Source organism: Strix uralensis, chromosome 21 (assembly GCF_047716275.1).
Source record: "Strix uralensis isolate ZFMK-TIS-50842 chromosome 21, bStrUra1, whole genome shotgun sequence".
NCBI lineage: Eukaryota > Metazoa > Chordata > Aves > Strigiformes > Strigidae > Strix > Strix uralensis.
The window spans coordinates 9,927,362-9,944,702 of NC_133992.1; the positions used below are offsets into that span (position 1 = coordinate 9,927,362).

At 59.8% G+C, this 17,341-nt stretch overlaps 1 protein-coding gene across 2 annotated transcripts in view; it reads left to right on the forward strand.

Annotated features, from left to right (window-relative positions):
* The first annotated feature begins 13,669 nt into the window (after positions 1–13,669).
* Positions 13,670–17,341, forward strand: part of NOTCH1 (notch receptor 1) — a 44,274-nt gene continuing 40,602 nt past the window's right edge. The window contains exons 1-2 of one of the 2 annotated variants that reach the window (XM_074890995.1): positions 13,670–13,879; positions 15,673–15,754. In XM_074890995.1, coding sequence (XP_074747096.1) covers positions 13,822–13,879; positions 15,673–15,754 — 140 coding nt within the window. In that variant the 5' untranslated portion in view covers positions 13,670–13,821. The remainder of the gene's footprint in view (positions 13,880–15,672; positions 15,755–17,341) is intronic. The other variant, XM_074890996.1, reaches the window with a different exon arrangement.

Genomic DNA, 17,341 nt, shown 5'->3' on the forward strand with positions numbered 1-17,341 from the left:
GTGAAGTCTTTAACTCCTGCCCCATCCCTGTGTGGGTGCAATCGGGGGGACGGCACAATCTGAATCACACCTCCATCAGCGGGAAGCAGCTGCCCGGACAGGGAAAGCGACGCTGCGGGCAGAGCCTGAGCTTGGGTCTCGCTCATCCAGAGGCCAGAGGGGGAGGAAAAGCCCCTCCACCCCTTCAACTTTAAATCGCATCCATAGAAAACTTTTGAAACCACACTATTGTGTTAGAGGATAAACATTTATTGAATATTTCCTGTTTGGCACAAATACGCTTTGACTCCTCTATGGTCTTTTTCTTCTCGTGTCTTTAAACGAGAATTATTTGAGCTGAACGTAAAGGAAAAGTATCCCCAGAGCGCGGAGCCCCTGGGAGCGCAGAGCGAAGGAAAGCCCACGTGTGTGCCATGCCTGCTTGCTGTTAGCTATTAATTTCTGTCTCCCGAGGTCTGACATGAGCAATGCATTATGCAAAGGTTGTGGGAATATTTCAGACGCTGCATCCCGGGAGAACTACAATTTCAGTTTTACAGGGTTTAGGGTATTTTTTTTTCCCCCTTTCTTTCAAATATGTTGTTGCACTGAGATGTAACAGTGGCTACGACTTACGCAGCGAAGGGAAGGACAAGCTGGTCAAGGGCTCACTGCCCCTGGGCACCCACAGTTCAGGGTGGCCCTTTGCGTCCCCAACGCCCTCCGAGGTGGGCACCCGTCGGGTGGAGGAGCTGCGGTGGGACCCTGCTTGCATGCTTTGGTAGAAGCAAAACCCATGGGGCTGGCCAGGGGGCGAAAGCAGGGTCCAGGCAGCAGCCGGGGCTGGAGGCTCGTGGTGCAGCAGGGAAGGCAGCGCCTGAGGACACACTGGGTTTTGGGCCAGCCCCTGGCATACCCCCCTGCCTGGGCTGGGGGAAGCCTTGCAAAACACGAGCTCTTCCAGCAGATAAGTCTTGCAACAGGCGCTGGCCACAGGCAGCTCTTCTGCTCACCATCGCTCCTTGGCACGTGCTGCTGCGGCACCTCCGGGGCTGGGGTCAGGGAAGGTGGGAGGACACGGGGCCAGCCTGTCCTGCATGACCGGGAGCCCAGAGGGAGAGAGAGAAGGCTCAATTTGGGATGAAGCTGAACAGGGTTTGGCCTGGAGGCAGTCTAATTCTGGCCCAGGCACAATCAAAAGGGATTTATTTTTAGGCTCTGGGCTATCGCTGCTTTGGGGAACTGAATGGAAAATGTATATTTAGCCTCTTTGGCGATTTGCTTAGAAAAATAAGCTCCTGTTACCGCTGCGGGTGGTGATTTGTGCCAGCCCTGCCCTCGCCAGTGCCGGCGGGCCCCCGGGCAGCCGAGCGATGCCGTCAGGCATCGCCCCACCGCACGGCTGGTGGCTGCAGCCCCGGCTCGCTTGGGCAGCGCTGAGCTGGGAGCTGCCTTGCGGGCTTGCTTCTTTTTTGTTTCTCAAAAGGATCTTGCCATCCTGCAGACTTTGCCCTTACAGGTGTTGGAGGGCAGCACCCGGCTCCCCTCACACCTCCCACACGCACTGCACCCACGGGACATCCCACCCAGCACCGGCACCATCCCCGCGCCCAGCGGCCGGTGCAGAGGGTCACGTAGGTCCTGCTGCCAGGACCTGATTTACTGATTTAGTGCCTGGGGGAAGTGCTGAGACCTCGCTGGTGTGAAAGACGCGCACGAACGCACGGGAGGGAGATGGTATTTCCTCCCTGAAATGCAGGTGGCAGAAGGGCAGAGCGTTATGGAGCCGTTCACACTATAAATACACGAGATACACAGGAACCCGGGGCCTGTAGCTATTTTTGCCAGCAGGAAGCCGGGATGAGAAGGAGAGCATCCCTCCCTCCCCAGCACGTTGCTGGCAGCGGGACATGCCCAGGGCCAGGGCTGCTGGGCTGGGCATGTCCTGCCCCGTGCCAGCTCCAAGCGCTTCGCTCACACCCACCACCACCAGCAAAAGCAAGAACGGGCACGGGGCCGGCACTGCCCCGTCGCCTTCACCCTCGCAGGTCAAAAAGCAGCTGCGAGAGAGTTGCTGTCCCTTGGCTGGGGCTCTGAAAGAGGGTGCGTGGTCCCTCTGCCAGGCTGCTGCAAGGGGCTCGTCTCAGGGAGATGGAAGTGGCCAGGATAGGAGCCTGCGCCTGGGTAACCACAGAGCCTCGAGACCCTGCAGCAGCTCGTGCTCCCCAGAGCCGGCTGGCCGGGCGGCTAGAGGAAAAGACATGTTGCCTTCTCCGGGACTGATATCAGCTCCACATCCTGCAGAGATCTCTGCTGACTGATGACCTGTTCCCCTCGTACATGGGAAACAGCACCAGCTTTGCTGGCACTGGATCAGTCCCATGAAGCAGGCACGGCCAGTCTGGGAGGCAGCAAAGGCTGTACCATGCTCCTCGCTCCTCTCCCTCACTGCCTGCACTGAAGACAACTCCTGAGCAGCTTCAGCCCTCGATCTGTTTTCGTACCCCACTTTCTGGCAGGCAGATGGGCTGCATTGCCGCAGGGTCACTAACACTCCTGTGTGTCGTGTGGAGCGCACCGGTGAGCCGAAATGCAAACCGCATGGAGAGGATGAAAGGCACGTGGCCCCAAGACGGGAGAGCAAGAGCTGGACCACGCTGGGGGCTGCCTCCTCCTCTGATCGGGTCCCAGACAGCTCTCTCCATCCACACTCAGCTGTCCCAATCTCCCCGTTGCTCGGCTTTCTCTTGGCTGGCATCTCTCCTTTGGAAGAAGCCAAAGGCAATAATTGCACGAAACCAGTGATGGCAAATCACCAGCAGCAGCATCACTAATTGCACAGATGTTATCAACACCTTCAGCAGTGCCTGTCTGTCTCTGCATCCTCTCACCTCTAGAAAATGGAATCTGACAACATTTCTTCGTCCAGAAAAACTTAAGGGAGACTCTTGTCTCTGCTGGATACTTGTTTGTGTGTGTGCGTGTTGCACACGTGTTACTATGGGTTTGAGTGTGTGTGTATTTCTCTGTGTGTGCACTTACAGAGAAAGCACATTTTGCAACACACAAATGAGAATAAAATATTTCAAGAATGTCTCCTGAATAAAGTTTTCTTGGGGAATCTGGCAGTCAAGGTCACCAATATCTTTTGCTTGTTTGCTCAGTGCAGAGCCGGGTCTGGGCTCTGCATGGGCAGGGTCCCATGGACGAGGAAGGTGGCTGGTCCCCAGGTCCCCAGCTGAGGACAGCTGTGTGCTTGGGGATCCGTGTCCAAGAGCTGCAATAGCTTCAGGATGTGGCTGGGACCCGGAGCTCCCACCTCACCCCCACAGAAGGAACACTGCCTGGGCAGCGTCTCTCCTCCGAGTCCCGGCGTGACCTGCCGGGGCACGCTCCGTCTCCAGCATTCACCAAAAGAAAAGAAGCAGGAAGAAAAAAAAGTCAGCTCCTCGTGATGTAGCCTCATAATTACCTGTTATTCTCATATCGAGGTAATTAACAATTAGGCAGCTGTCTGAATCACATGCAGAGGAACAATTATTTCGTTATTAATGGATTCTATTTAACAGGTCCTATTTTCCCAGATGTTTTTTTTTTCCTTGTGCTCTCATGAATTATCCTAGCAATTAAACCTGCACCAGAAAGAGGGAGGAGTAGTCCTAATATTTACTGAACCTTGCAAAGCATCACATTTCTCAGCTTATGAACCTGTCACAAGTCATCGGGGGGCTCTGGCGGTGATGGGGAGCCCGTAACCCAACACCCTCCACTGTCACCTGCGCAGATCTGCTGGCTCTGCCCTGCCGCTGCCGGTGAGCTTATTCATTTCACGGGTACCGCTGCAGATAAAAGCTATTATTTACAGTCAGTTACATATTTCCGTTGGCAAACCTCCTCCCTTAAGTGCAGGTTTAAAAACATCCCACTCAGCAAACCAAAGCCACACAGGCTAAAGCCAGCTCGCTCTCGGGCCATTGCCCCTGTGCCAGCCCCGACGCCCCAGCGGTGCTGTGCTGGGTGTCACCCCAGAACGGCTGTGGTTTGGGGTGCGGGAACAGCCCGCCCGGACCCTTCACCTTCATATTCCCTAAAGGCACTTTGCAGGAGGCACCCCGGGCTCTCCCCAGAGCCACCCCGGGAGCGCTGCAGGGTGCGGATGCGCTCCCCTTCCCCGGGCACCACGCTCTGCTCCCGCACCGCCGTGCCCATGCGAAGAGACACGCTAATAACGCCTGAATGCTTAAAGCCCAGCGGCAGGGACAGCCCAGGTCCAACCCTTTGAGTCAGCTCCCATGGGTGCAGAGGTGGTTTTGGCCATGCTGCCCAGGACTCTGCAGGGACAGGGACCTGCTGGGCTGCTGTGGGGACCCTGGGTGGGCTCTGGAGCCACCACGGGCTGGTGCAGCAGGCAGCAGCGATGCCGGGTGGAGGGCAGCAGGCACCTGGGGGCTCATCCTTCTCCAGGGAAAGTTTCATTTTGATTTTCCCACCTTTTGAGTTTGGCTCATGCTCTTTAGAGCATTGGCTACCTCCCAAACCCTTGAGTTTGGGGGTTTTTTTGAGGGGGAGTGTTTTGAGTTTGCTTTCATCGGTTTGTGAGTATGGACTGGTCCAGCTCTGAGGTTTTCAACAGACAGCCGGGGCTGAGTCCTCGCAGCCGCCCTGCACAGGGCCAGGCACCTGCTCCGCTCTCACTTGTTTTTTTCCAGGCACGGAGTTGGGGATTTCACTGAAAAACAGGAACTTTGCCGGACAGCAGCTGCTCCGAGGCGGTGAATCAGCTCGTCCCGCTGACGCCCAGCAGAGCCGTGCCAGAGCCACGCAGCGCTCCCATGCCCAATGCCCCACACTTTTGGGGCCCCGACATGGCAGCACATGCCACCACCAGCCTGCCGGGCAGCCCCCGCAGCGCAGGGACCCGACCGGTGGCTGCGACCACCCGTGTGGCAGCAGCGAGGGGTCTGTGGCTGCTCCCCTGTCCCCGCCGCCTGCGCAGAGGTCAGCGGGCCACGACCAGGCGCGGTCAGCTAATGCCTTTTGTCCCAGCCTGACTTTTCCCCTCCCAGCAGGATTAGGACGGGACGACCAGGCAAGGAGGCCCCTAATCCTATTACCGGACCCTGGCGCAGCCCCGTTGGGCAGCCCTGGGAACTGGTCTCGCTGCAAGGCACCGGGGAGGCAGCAGGCAAGGAAGCAGCCAGCAACACTCTGCGCTGTTGTTGCAAAAACTCAGCCCCATCTCCACCAATTTTCCTAAAACCACTTTGCTCTGAAGATGCTCCAGCCTGTGCGGGCAGCAGGAGACACACGGGCACCCCCAGCCCCTGCAGCCCCCACCAGTGGGGCTCAGCCCCCTGCGGCCACACACCCAGCAGCATTTGGAGCAGGTGGTCCTGAGCCCTTTTGGCTCGTTTGGCTCGTTTGGCTCATTTGCCACATTTCTCTGCGGGGTTGCAGCTGAGAGGGCAGCAAACCTTCTCCTGCCTGGACAGTGAGTTGTTTTTCTCCCCTGACAGTTGCAAGGAGCCGTGTTTGTCTTTCTCTCCCTTCCTGTTTACCCGCTGCCATCAGGACACGCTTTGATGTGTTTTTGCTGCTGGACGCTCATGGGAGCAGCGTCTCGCGGGTGCCTGCAGCTCCTCGCACAGTGCAGCAGGACCGTGGCTCTGGACACAGCAGCACCAGCGGCCCCGGGGCCCCAGCAGAGCCCATATGCCAGAGGGACACGGCTCAGCGAGGTGCTGGTGCAGGAGGGAGTGATCACACCGCTACCCTCAGCACCGCCTGGGCGGACGCACAGCTCCTACGCTCCAAAGTCCAAGCGGCAGCGAGATCCCTGCCTGGCCGTGCCCAGGACAGACATCGCTCCGGTGGGGCGCAGGCTCCTGCTGGGAGTGGGGAGCTGGCAGTGGTGTGGGGGTCCCCCCCGGGCAGCATCACCTCGTCCCCGTATGCTGGGGCAGGGGGGTCATCCCCATCCCTCCTGTGGGTGCCGGGGTACCCAGAGCCCCCCTCACGCTCCCCGCTTCCTCCCCGGCTCTGAGTCTCACCGCCTGGTGCAAGAGCCACCGCATTTGAAAGGTCATTGGGCTTTGAAGTCAGCGGCTCAGGGCGGCACGGGGAGGGCTCACACCTTGCTGGCATCTCTTCGCCGGCCGGTTCCCAGCCACCCGCCCCGGCCCGTGCCGTGGGGAGGGCTGCTGCCGGGGGGTGGTACGGCACACAGCCCGGCCCGTGCCACCCGCGCTGGAGCAACGGGACCGTCCCTGTGTGTGGAGATGGGGGGAAGCCCCACGGGCCAGCTGGGACCCCGAGGGGGGACAGCGTGAGTGAGAGCCCCCCCATCCCGCTGAGGGAGGCAGCGGGCAAAGCCCTCGCCAAGCAGGAACGATCCCTCCTTGCAGAGAGGACCCCACAGAGGGAGGAAGCGTTGTGGCATCACAGGAGCGTGGTTTTTGTTAATTTATTTTTCAGCCTGATTCTAAAGAAAATCCGCAATGATTTTCCAGGAAATAAATCGCTCATCTGCAGCTGCCAGAGGGCAGAGGTCAGGGAATGGGCTCTGGAGCTTCTCCAAACCCTTTGGCACGGGCTGTGGCACCACCAAAGGCCCCGAGCGCAGCCAGCCCATGGGAGCCACCACAGCACAGGGGACCCCAGCACGAGGGATGTGCTGGGCATGACGGGGGGTTTTTCTGGGGCTCCTGAGTGCACCCAAGCATGGTTTGGGGGGTTCCTCCCTCCCTCCCAGTCATGGGGCTGCAATGGGGACCCCACGATAAAGCAGGCGGCTCCAGGGAGGCAGCTGATGCCCTGCGGCCTCTCCTCCCCGGGCGGAAACAGCATCTTTTGGGCTGATTTCTCCTGGTTCCCGTCTTCGTGTGCCTGGCTTTGATTCGCGGCCGAGCCCTGTGATAATGTGGCTGCCTGGGAAGGAAGGGAGTAGAAGGAACTGGCTATTATTCTTGGCCCCTCTCCAGGAGGTGTTTTTGCTGGGAGGCACCAAGGTCAGAGCTGGGTGGGAAGCGTTCCCCGACATGCACCCAGCCATGGCGGGGGGGGCACAGGACCCCCCACACCACCCTGGCAGCGGGGCTGCCATCGCGGGTGCCCATAGCCCAAAACACCCTGCATTGGTGCAGAAGATGCGCAGTCCCCTCTGCATGTGTTTTTTGGGGGAAAAAGCTGCTTTACAGCTGCTCTGTGAAATGAAACATCTCCAAATCTTCCTGTTTCCACACGGAAGGAAAGAAGGGGTGGTGGGTGGGAGCGCCCGCGGATGGAGCAAGCAGCAAGGGCTGGGGTGTGGAAAGCACTTTTTCACCCTCTTTTTGTAATCGCTTAAGAATTTCAGCTGGCTTCAGTCTGACACAGGAGCTCCCAAGTCCCAGATCCCATTGCTGTGAGAACAGAGCTGGCACCGAACAGCCCCTGAAAATACCTGCTGGCATCGGTGACATCCCAGGACCCTGCAACCCACCCCCCCCAGGCCAGCGCAGCAAGAAGGGGCATGCCCGGGTCTCCGGGAGTGACGTCTCCCAAAAAACCTGCCCGAAAACTTGCATGGAGCGAGTGTCCGCACGGCATGACATCTTTCTTGAGTGCTTGCCTTGGGAGAGGCAAATCCCAGCAGCGCGGGGCCGGGTGAAACTGCAGGGATGCCAGCGTAAGTCAGATGTGCTTGGCATTGCGCGGCGGTCCAGAAATCCAGTATCAGGTTCATGCCCAGGCTTGTGTGCAGAGAATCACGCTTGGGTTTTCACCGCTGCGAGCGATGGTTTTCAATTATTTAATGTAAATATCAGAAGATGTCTGATCCTGGCCCCTCCACGCACTCTGGTGAGCAATTTCTTTGCTGAGATGATGAAAAGTCCCATGTGCCTCAGCAGGAAAAGGAGGAATGGAAGAAAAAGCAAAGAAATGGATGGTTTCGAATGAAACACAGGGTGCAAACATGTCCTGCTTGGCCCCAGGACTGAGGGCAAAGCTGGGCTGGGGTCTGCGCTTCAAAAGAGCTGGGGTCACCGCCTGTGTCCCCTCCGTGGGTGAGAGCTGGGGGGTGCAGAGCCACCCCCTGCGACACCCCATGGAATCACCCCGGCGAGGGAGAGGACAGGGACACGCAGGGTCTGCGGCACCTGGGTGCAGGCAAGGACCAGAACAGGCATGGAGGGAACAGGGACACGCACCGAGGGATGGGGGGGAGCGGCATCACGAGCCAGCCTGCACGGGTGGGTGCACCCACACCCCGGCACCCACAAGGGATCATCGCAGGGATGGGACGGGCTTGGGGCCAAGCACATCGTCACTCGCAGCTCCATAAACCCTGTCCGCCTCTGTTTACACAACAGCAAATATTTCAGTTGTTTTATAGAGGTGGATAAGAGCGGCGCAGGGGACGGCGAGGCCGGGGCTGGGCTGCGAGACGCCTGCCCAACACCTGCTCTGCCTTCGCAGCCCATAAAGACATTTTATTTTAAATGTGACACAGATTTTATAGCGCAATAGCGCAGCAGCACCTTTCACCCAGGTACAAACAGTGCAGGGAAATCTGCTCCTCCGGGATGTCTCCCCGCCTGTCGCTAATCCCGTGAGTGAGAGTTACTAAACTGACTTTACACACCAAGAAATGATGGCCAGAAGCAACCCTGCAATTAAAACTAGTTTCAGCAGCCCACGAGGAGGAAAACCCTGTGGATGCCAAGCCCGGGCGCACCAGCCACGCCAGGGACACGCATGGCACTGAGCTCTGCCCATGGCAGCGAGGGCTGGCTGTCCTCTGTCCCACCCCAACCCTGGACACGCTGGTGGGACCCATCCCCACAGCGTGGCCAGGAGGAAAATCATCCTCCACGGGCACATGCTGCTGGGCGCACCGCCATCACCGCCGTGCCGGAGGGATGGTGTGATCAGTGTGATTTATCCTATGGCTGTCCATTCACAATCCTCCACTCAGCTATTTAAGAAAAAAAAAAAAAAAAAAAAAAAAGAAAAATCAGGATTTAGACCATTCTTGCAAATCCAGCCTCATTTCTCTGGTGCCCTGGGGAATCGCAGCTTAATCCCATTATGGGGCAGCTTTGGCTGGGATAATTTTACATCTCAGACTCCATGACCGGCTGTATTTTTATCTGCTCACACTTTCCAGGATGCTCTACCCACTTTGATTCCTGCTTAATTACTAAAAATTGCTTTTTTTGAGAGTGTGAGCGAGGGTGCGGGTGCGTGCACCAGCGTGAGGAGGGCTAACCCTGTGTGTTGCTCAAAAAACCAGCCAGCAGAGGAATGCCAAGCCCAGCATGGTGAGGAAAGCAGGAGAGATCCAGTTTGATGTCTGCCTTATCGGCCCTATTTTTATTGCACTGAATGTATAAGAGTAAAATATTGATTGTGATGATAAAGAGATGAAAGTGTCAAGAAGGAATAGGCACACTAGTTACTCAGGCGATTGGAAGCCGCGTTGGTTGTATTTAACAGGCATTTGCCATTAAAAAAACGCCTGTTTTTATTTAAATAGCCTAGGGCAAATTTCTCACTAAACCAACTTTCCCACGCCAGCCCAGTGCTCTAACTCTGGTTTTTGGCAAATTTTTTCCTGAGCTGTCAAGGCAAAATATATATAAGAATGCTGGTCTCACTTAGGTTTTTTTCCAGCCCCTGGAGACATGAAAATAATTTACAGATGTGCATTACCTGTTTATATTTGTATTAAGTTTTGCTTAACGGACATAATTTTCTTAGCTTGCAGTAACAAAAAAATATTCCCAGAGTTTCACTCATTTAATTTTAACTTATTAAAACTTTTAAACATGTGTGGAGGTTTTATGTTTTTAAATCACTAATCACATGGACAGCTGCCAAGGTTTCTATTAAAGCCTTTTATGAAGGCTATTTTTAAGAGTACCTAAAATCCCATTATTTTTAACCCCTGAAGACCACTCAAAATAAAAAGTTTCTTTGGATTTATGTCACATTCACCTCTTATTGCAAAAAGATTTATGCTGAATGCTGACTTTTCCCTTCCTGCCCTTTTTCTTTAACTGGTAGGAGTCTCTGGGGGAGGTGTGTGGGAGAAGGGAACTCGAGGAGGTTCCCTGCGAGGATCTTGTGCCAGATCCCCCCTGTACCGGGCAAAGGATGGCACCAGATTCCAGCGGGGCTTCTCGTAACAGCGCCCGGCTGGAGGAGTCATCCTCACGCCGAGATGCTCGTTGCCCCCATCCTGCCCATGGGAAACCACAGAAGAGCCTTTTACCCCCCCTCCACGGCAAAGCCTTCCCCGGTGCTGAGCCGCCCCACTGCCGCGGGGTCACGGCAGCCCCCGGGTGATGGCAATAAATAGATGGATTTGACCTTTGGTGTTGAGGGGCTGAGGCAGTGCGGCTGCGCGGCCGCACGCACGGGTGTGTTTGCGTTTATCCGCAGCCTTGCCCCTGGCCACTGCGGGCAGAGCCTCCCCACCGCAGAGGAAAGCGGGGGCCAGGGCTCGCACATGGCTTCCCATGTGCTCTTTTGGCCTCAGGGTTGTGGGTGTCCAGCGCCCCGAGAGCAGCCGGTGTCAGGCACACCCGGTTATCTGGCAGTGCCCCACCACCCCGTCCTGCCACCACATCCCACGACGGTATCACCCCCCCTCCATCCCCCGGCAGCACGGGCACAGCGGGGACCCCCGAGAGCCCCGTGTACCCAGGCACAGCCAGGATGGTCCGGGGGGGGCTGGTGGGGGGGTCTCTCCAGTTTCAGGGAGCAAGCCCCCGAGCACAGCTAAGCTGAACAGACGGTGCTTTCTGCACGTGGAGAACAAGCCCGGGCAAAGCTACGGCTGGTATTTCCAGGCAGGTAGAGCCGAGGTCCTCCCTGCTCACTGGGCTCTGACGGGGAGGGAGAAAGGGAGAAGATGGAGAGAGCAGAAGTCTCCAGCTCCAAGGAAGCCAGAGCGGTGGCAACCTCAGGCTGCCCTCGCAGCTGCCTTGCCTCGGGCTGAGGCTGAAGATGGTGGGACAGTCGTGGTGGCACAGGGACGGTTGTGGTGGCACAGGGACGTTGCTCAGCCAGGGCCGCATCCCCCTGCCCAGCTGCTGCCATCCTACTCCTGTTTTCAGGGAGGGTAAAACTGCAGGGGCACCCGCTTCCCTGTCAGGGGTAGAAAATGAGGGTGAAGAGGCGTTACAGCCTCACGTCCTTTGGCATCTGTCATACGCTCTTGACACGCGCCGATGGCCCAGCCTTGCCTCTGCTCCACTGCGACAAAGCCAAGCGGCATCTCCCTGGGATGCTTTAAGGTTTCAGAGGGGGCTCAAGCTCCCAGAAACACCCAGACCCTGAGCAGAACCGAACCCCAAGCGGCACCGTGCTCCGCTCAGAGCCCCAACCCCCCGACCCAGATCAGGGCCCAAAGTGACAAATGCAGGAGGAGCAGGGAAGGAGGGGAGAGCGCGGGAGCGAGGTACCGCTGCAGGGCTCGCTCCTTTGATCTGACGAGCAGACTCTGCCCTTCGGTTTGTTTAATTGTTTCACACTTGCTCTGGAAATAATTTACAACAGGAAGCAGCGGGATAACACCGGGCCTGGCATGGGACGGGATGAGCCGGGGGGCTGGCGGAGAGGTGCCCTGTGATGAGAGACACAGATGACAACGGTGTCACCTCCTTCCCATTAACCCGTTACTGACCCTCGCTCCTCTTCCACTTCCCCAAGCTTTCAGCCAAAGACCGGCAGCCCCCATATAACATAGTCCCCACATTTGAGAGCAGTAAGAGCCATCCGATGGGCTTGGGAGGGAGACCCAGGAGCCTGGCGGGATTTAGGTGCCCCCGTCCCCAGGGCAGTACGTACCCAAAATTCTCTGTGCTCTGAGCTTTTGCCGCCCCCCCCCCCCCCCCCCCCCCCCCACTTTGGGCACAGCGTTGCGGTGACAGACACCAGGCTGCCGTGGCGTGACGCAGAGGACCGGTGTTGTGGTGAGCCTCGTGGGGCAGGGGTGGCCCCCACAACCCCATGAGGAAGCATCACTCATTAACACCCTCACACGGGCTGTTTCTGGTGGCAGTGACACCGGCAAACAAACACGAGTTTAAGTGCTTAAACCCATCCTCAGGCTCAAGGCCTGGCTGGGTGTTGGGTGGGACATCTCCACGCTCCCACCCCACAGGCTGCGGGGTGGCTCAGCGTGCCAGGCCTGATCTCGGCGCGGTGACAGCCGGGGGGGGTGCTGGAGTGGGGCTCTGGGAACATGGGAATAAGGGTGTGGGGACCCCCAGGCAGCGCTGCGCACACACACGGGAAGTCTGTGCACATCTGGGGCTGCCTCCCGGGTTTGGCTTCCCTGCTTCTCCTAATGTATTTGTTTATTTGTTGATGCGGTGCATGGGGCTGGCCAGGGCCCTGCCTGCGAGTTCATTAGTTCACGGCACAAAACAAATAACATCCGACCCCAGCGCCAGGGGTGGGTGAAGGCGGGTGGGAAATGCCTCGGCCTACCCGCACGCACCTGCGTGGTGGGGCAGGTCAGAGGGTGAATCCCACGCCATGCTCCCCCCCCCCAGCGCACCCCAAGCCTGGCTCTCCCGTGACCAAGCCCCCACTGCCCCGTCTCTGTGTGTCCCCCGTGGTTGGTGTGACCAGGGCCCCCGGCACAGACACACTGCGGGTCAGGCGGGGGGGGCCTGGGTCCCCCTGCAGCCCCTGAGCAGGATGGGGGGGGCTGCACTGGGGGGGTGCACAGGGGCTGCACTGAGGTTGGTTAAGGGGGCTGCACCAGGGCTGGGAGGGGGCTATACTGGGGCTGCACTGGGACTGTGGGGGGGAACTGCACTGGGATTATGCAGGGTGTGAACTGGGGGGGGCTCAACAAGGCTTGGGGGGGGATTGGGGGGCTGAATTGGAGGTGTCTGTGGCTGTGCTGGGGATGTCCAGGGGCTGCATTTGGGACTATGTGGGGGCTGCTTGGGGGGGCTGCATGGAGGGGTCTGGAGCTGCGCTGGGGCTCTGCGGTGGCTGCACATAGCGGGGCTGCACGGTGGGGTTGTGGGGACGGCGTGGGGGGCTGCACCGGGGGTGTCCGGTGGCTGCACTGGCGGGGGGGGGGGGGCTGCACCGGGAGTGTCCGGTGGCTGCACTGGTGGGGGGGGGGGGGCTGCACCGGGGGTGTCCGGTGGCTGCACTGGCGGGGGGGGGGAGGCTGCACCGGGGGTGTCCGGTGGCTGCACTGGTGGGGGGGGGGGGGGCTGCACCGGGAGTGTCCGGTGGCTGCACTGGCGGGGGGGGGCTGCACCGGGGGTGTCCGGTGGCTGCATTGAGGGGGTGAGGCTGCACCGGGGGTGTCCGGTGGCTGCACTGGGGGGGGTGAGGCTGCACTGGGGGTGTCCGGTGGCTGCACTGGGGGGGATGAGGCTGCACCGGGGGTGTCCGGTGGCTCCATTGAGGGGGTGAGGCTACACCAGGGCTTCCCGTGGCGGCTGCATGGACCCCGCAGCCCCACTCCCGTCCCACGCAGGGACCGTCCGTGGCGGGAAGGGGGGTTCCCAGCGGCGGCCCCCCGGGCTTGGGGGGGTGGATAGGGAGGAGCGTCCCGTCCCGTTCCGTCCCATCCCGTCCCGTGCCGTGCCGAGCCGTGCCTCGGCGTCCCGCCCCGCGCCGTCCCGCCCCCCCCCGCCCTCCCGCCCGGCCCGGCCCGGCCCGCCGGGGCTGAGCAGCCGCGGGAGGCGCCGGCGCTCGGAGTCGCTGCGTTCGGCGGTGGGGCGCGGTGTGTCTGGGGGTAGCGCGTACCGGCACCGGGCACCGGCTCGGTTCGGCCGAGCCCCCGCGGATCTATGCGGCTGTGAGCGGCGGGAGCAGAGCGGGATGGAGCGGCTCCTGCCTCCCGGCCTCCTGGTGCTGCTGCTGCCCGCCCTGACGCGAGGTGAGGGCCGCCGCCACGGGCCCCGCACCGGCCGCCCCAGCGCCCGGCGGGAAGTTTGCCGGGAGCGCGGTGTGTGCTCCGGTCCCGGCTGGGCACCGTCGGGGGGTTGGGGGGGGGCGTGCCCGGGACGCGGGGTCCCTGCGGGAACCGGGGCTTGGTGCCGCGGGGTGCCGGGGGAACCGGGGCCGGAACCGGGACGGGGGGGGGGGGGGAAGCGGGACTCAGCACCGCGGGGGGACGCCGGGGCTCGGTGCCCCGAAGGAGGTGGCGGCGAAACGGCGTTTGGGGCCTCCCAGAACCGGAGCTCGGTACCGGGGGGTGCCGCGGGAACTTCGCTCGCTGCCGTCGGGGGGCCCGGAGCCCGGTACCGCGGGCAGGCGGGGGGACGGACCGGACCCCGGTACCGCGGGCGAGTGGGGGGACGGACCGGACCCCGGTACCGCGGGCCAGTGGGGGGGCCAGAGCACGGTACCGCGGGCGGGGCGAGCAGGGCGCGGCGGGGAACCGGGGCAGCCGGAGCTCGGGACGGGCCCGGCCCGGCGGAGGGGCGCGCAGGGCGGCCGCGCTCCTGCCTGTTGTTCCGCGAGAGCTTTTGACCGTTTTGCAAATTTTTCTCGGTTTCCTGTTTCTTGAAAGTCAGCCGGGTCGCTCCCCCCCACTTCCCCGGTTCCCCCCCCCGCCTCCCCTTTCCCCCCTCCCGGCGCCGGCCCCGGGTGCTTCGCCGCAAAGCGCTGGGCGACCGTCGGGGGCGATCGGTCGGGACTGGGGGGGAAAAGAGCCCGAAAAGTGGCCGGAGGTGCGGGGCGGAGCGGGGAGCAGCCCGCCCCGGGGCGGGGGGTCCGGGGCCCTGCGATACCCCCCCACCCCACCCCCCCCGCCTCGGGGCCGAGCAAGCAGCCTCCTCCAGAGCAGGAATGTCCTGGGAGGATTTTGGGGACGGGGAGGCAGCGGGGCTGCCTTCACCCTGCTCCTCCCGGGCTGAGAACCGTGCCAGGCACCGGCCTCTTGGAGCCAAAGTTTGCAAAAAGTTGTGCCCGGAGTGATCCCCAGCACCCCACTCCCATCCCCCCGTGGGATATGCGGGGTTGGGGACAGAGCCCCAAGGGCCAGCGGGGTGTCCCCGGGGTGCGTTGGGCCTCGACTGGCGTCCGGAGGAGAAGTTTGGTTGTGGTGGTGTGAAGCTGGAGTGGCTCAATGTGAAACTGCTCTGGCTGCACACGCGTGTCGCAGAACCGGTTACCGTGAAGAGCGAGCGGGGCAGAGAACGGGAAGAGCGAGCCGGGGTGGAAATCGGAAGCGATTCTGGTACTTTCAGCCAGTTGCTGTGGTAACTGTGCAGAATTTGGCTCTGAGGGCCAGACAATGAAACCTTTACTCATAGCAAGTTGTGACGGGCGACTCATTTCGTTACTGAGTTGATGGTAACTCCCGGGCCCTCGGGCGGGTGGCTTCTCCCCAGTGGCATTTGGCCCTCAAGGGCCTGGTCGGGGGGGTTTCTCTCTGTCCGCCCTCGAGCTGGAGGAGAAGGCAGAACCTCCCCCCAAGCCCACCCTGAGTTTATTTTTAGGTGAGCCTCTCAGCGCTGGGGCCACGTGGTCCCTGCCCGCCTCCATCACCCTGCGGGTGGGGGACACCGGGCGCTGCAGCCCCCAGCTCACCAGGGTGGCAGGGGCAGGGTGCTCTGGGGGTCTCGACGAGCCTGTCCCCGGTCTGGGTGACATTAGGGGATGCAGCCCCCCCTCCGCTGCCACCCGGGACCTGTGCTGTGGCTAACGCGCTCCTTCTGTTTGCAGGTTTACGGTGCACGCAGCTTGCCGAATCCTGTCTCAACGGGGGCAAGTGTGAAACTTTTCTCAACGGGACAGAGGTGTGCCAGTAAGTATGGAGGAGCCAGAGGATTTTCATCTCCCCCGACCAAAGTATTGACATGCATGTTGACTTTGCTTTGAAGGCTCTGGATTTAATAGGGCAAGATGCGTTTTCTTTCCTTGAGTGGCAAGAATAACCTGCTTGTGTAGGAGTCGCCGCGAGTTTGGCAGGATCGGGCTTTGTTCCTAGCTGGGTGGAAAAACATGGGCAAAGGGCCATGTTTTTCTGGTGTTAACCTATGCAGACTGCCCTGCTGATGGAGCAGGAGGTAGGGCCAGCCCGCGGTGTTTGTTGGACCATCGGGCGGGGAGGGAGGCTGTCTGTCTGTCTGTCTTCCAGCTACTCCTTCCTGGCCCTGAAGCGTTGCCTTTCAGTCCCTTGCACCCTGGCAGTTCGTGGTGTGGTGTCCAGTCCATCTTCAATAAATGTTCAAGAGAGGTTTCATGGCGTGGCTCTGGCTGCTGGAGCTGCCCCGTTGATGTCTGTGGGTCTGTGGGGCATCGGCCAGGGCAGGCGGGGGAGCAGGGCCACCTCCTCCCGCAGCCCTGCCGGCACCGGTGCCAAGTTGTGGTCCAGCCCGGCATTCCTGGCAGGACCTGGCACCCGGGCAGGAGCTTTCTCCAAGCTGGTTGTGGGGAAACGGATGTGTAAAGTGTTGGGACTCTTTGAAGGACCAACCGACCCACCGCAGCGATGGCCGATTCACTCCAGGCTCCCAGGGAACAATAACCAAGAGAAATGAATAAGACTCCAGCTCCCTTTTTAAAACTATTCCATAAAAGAAATGTGAATGGGCAAGGCTCTGTTTTCCGGCCAGATTTCCCCTCTGCTTGTTGAACGTGGCCTGGGCTGAGAGCAGGCGGGGAGACGTTCCCACCCACCCCAAATTTCCAAATAGGAAGTCCTCGGCGGAGGAACCTGAAGGCATTTCCAATCCCAACCTGTTGAATGGCAGTTTCCCTTGACAATGTGTGTTGCTTTTTGCAAATCCGCCTGGGTGCCGTTACTCTGCCCAGTAGCTGGGCACCTCCCGCCCCCTTCTCCAAGCTGAGCCCCCCAACCCTTTGGTGCAAATAAATCAGCAAATCAATCAGGCACATGAGCAATTTAATGGACAAAGGCTGGGTCCCTTTGTGAGCCACTAATGAATGCACGCCACTTTTTTTTGCACAGAAGCCCTTACCAACGCTTGACGCTCTAAATCTTGTTTTCTTTCATTCAAAGAGCGACAGCTGGGATTCGGTCGAAATTCAGCAGCTATTGTTAAGGGAGGCAGATTAATGCTGTGTGACTAATCATGTATGGCTTCCCAGAATGCCCAACCCTCCACCCCCTCCCCAACCTTACACCCCTCCTTTTCCTTGTGGTCATTCTTCCCTTTTTTTCTTAAGTCTCTGCAACTCCTGATTTACATTTCATGTGCAGATGGTGATGGAATCTAATTAGATCTGATGTGTGCGAGCTCTATTTGGAGGAGAAGCCTCCAAAGTAGGCTTGGGATGGAGGGGTTTTTCTAAGAGAAAAAGTTAACTTTAAAGAACTTCGTTGTTGCTCGCTGTGAATAGCCACCCCTCTCTTGGCTGCAGACGCCGG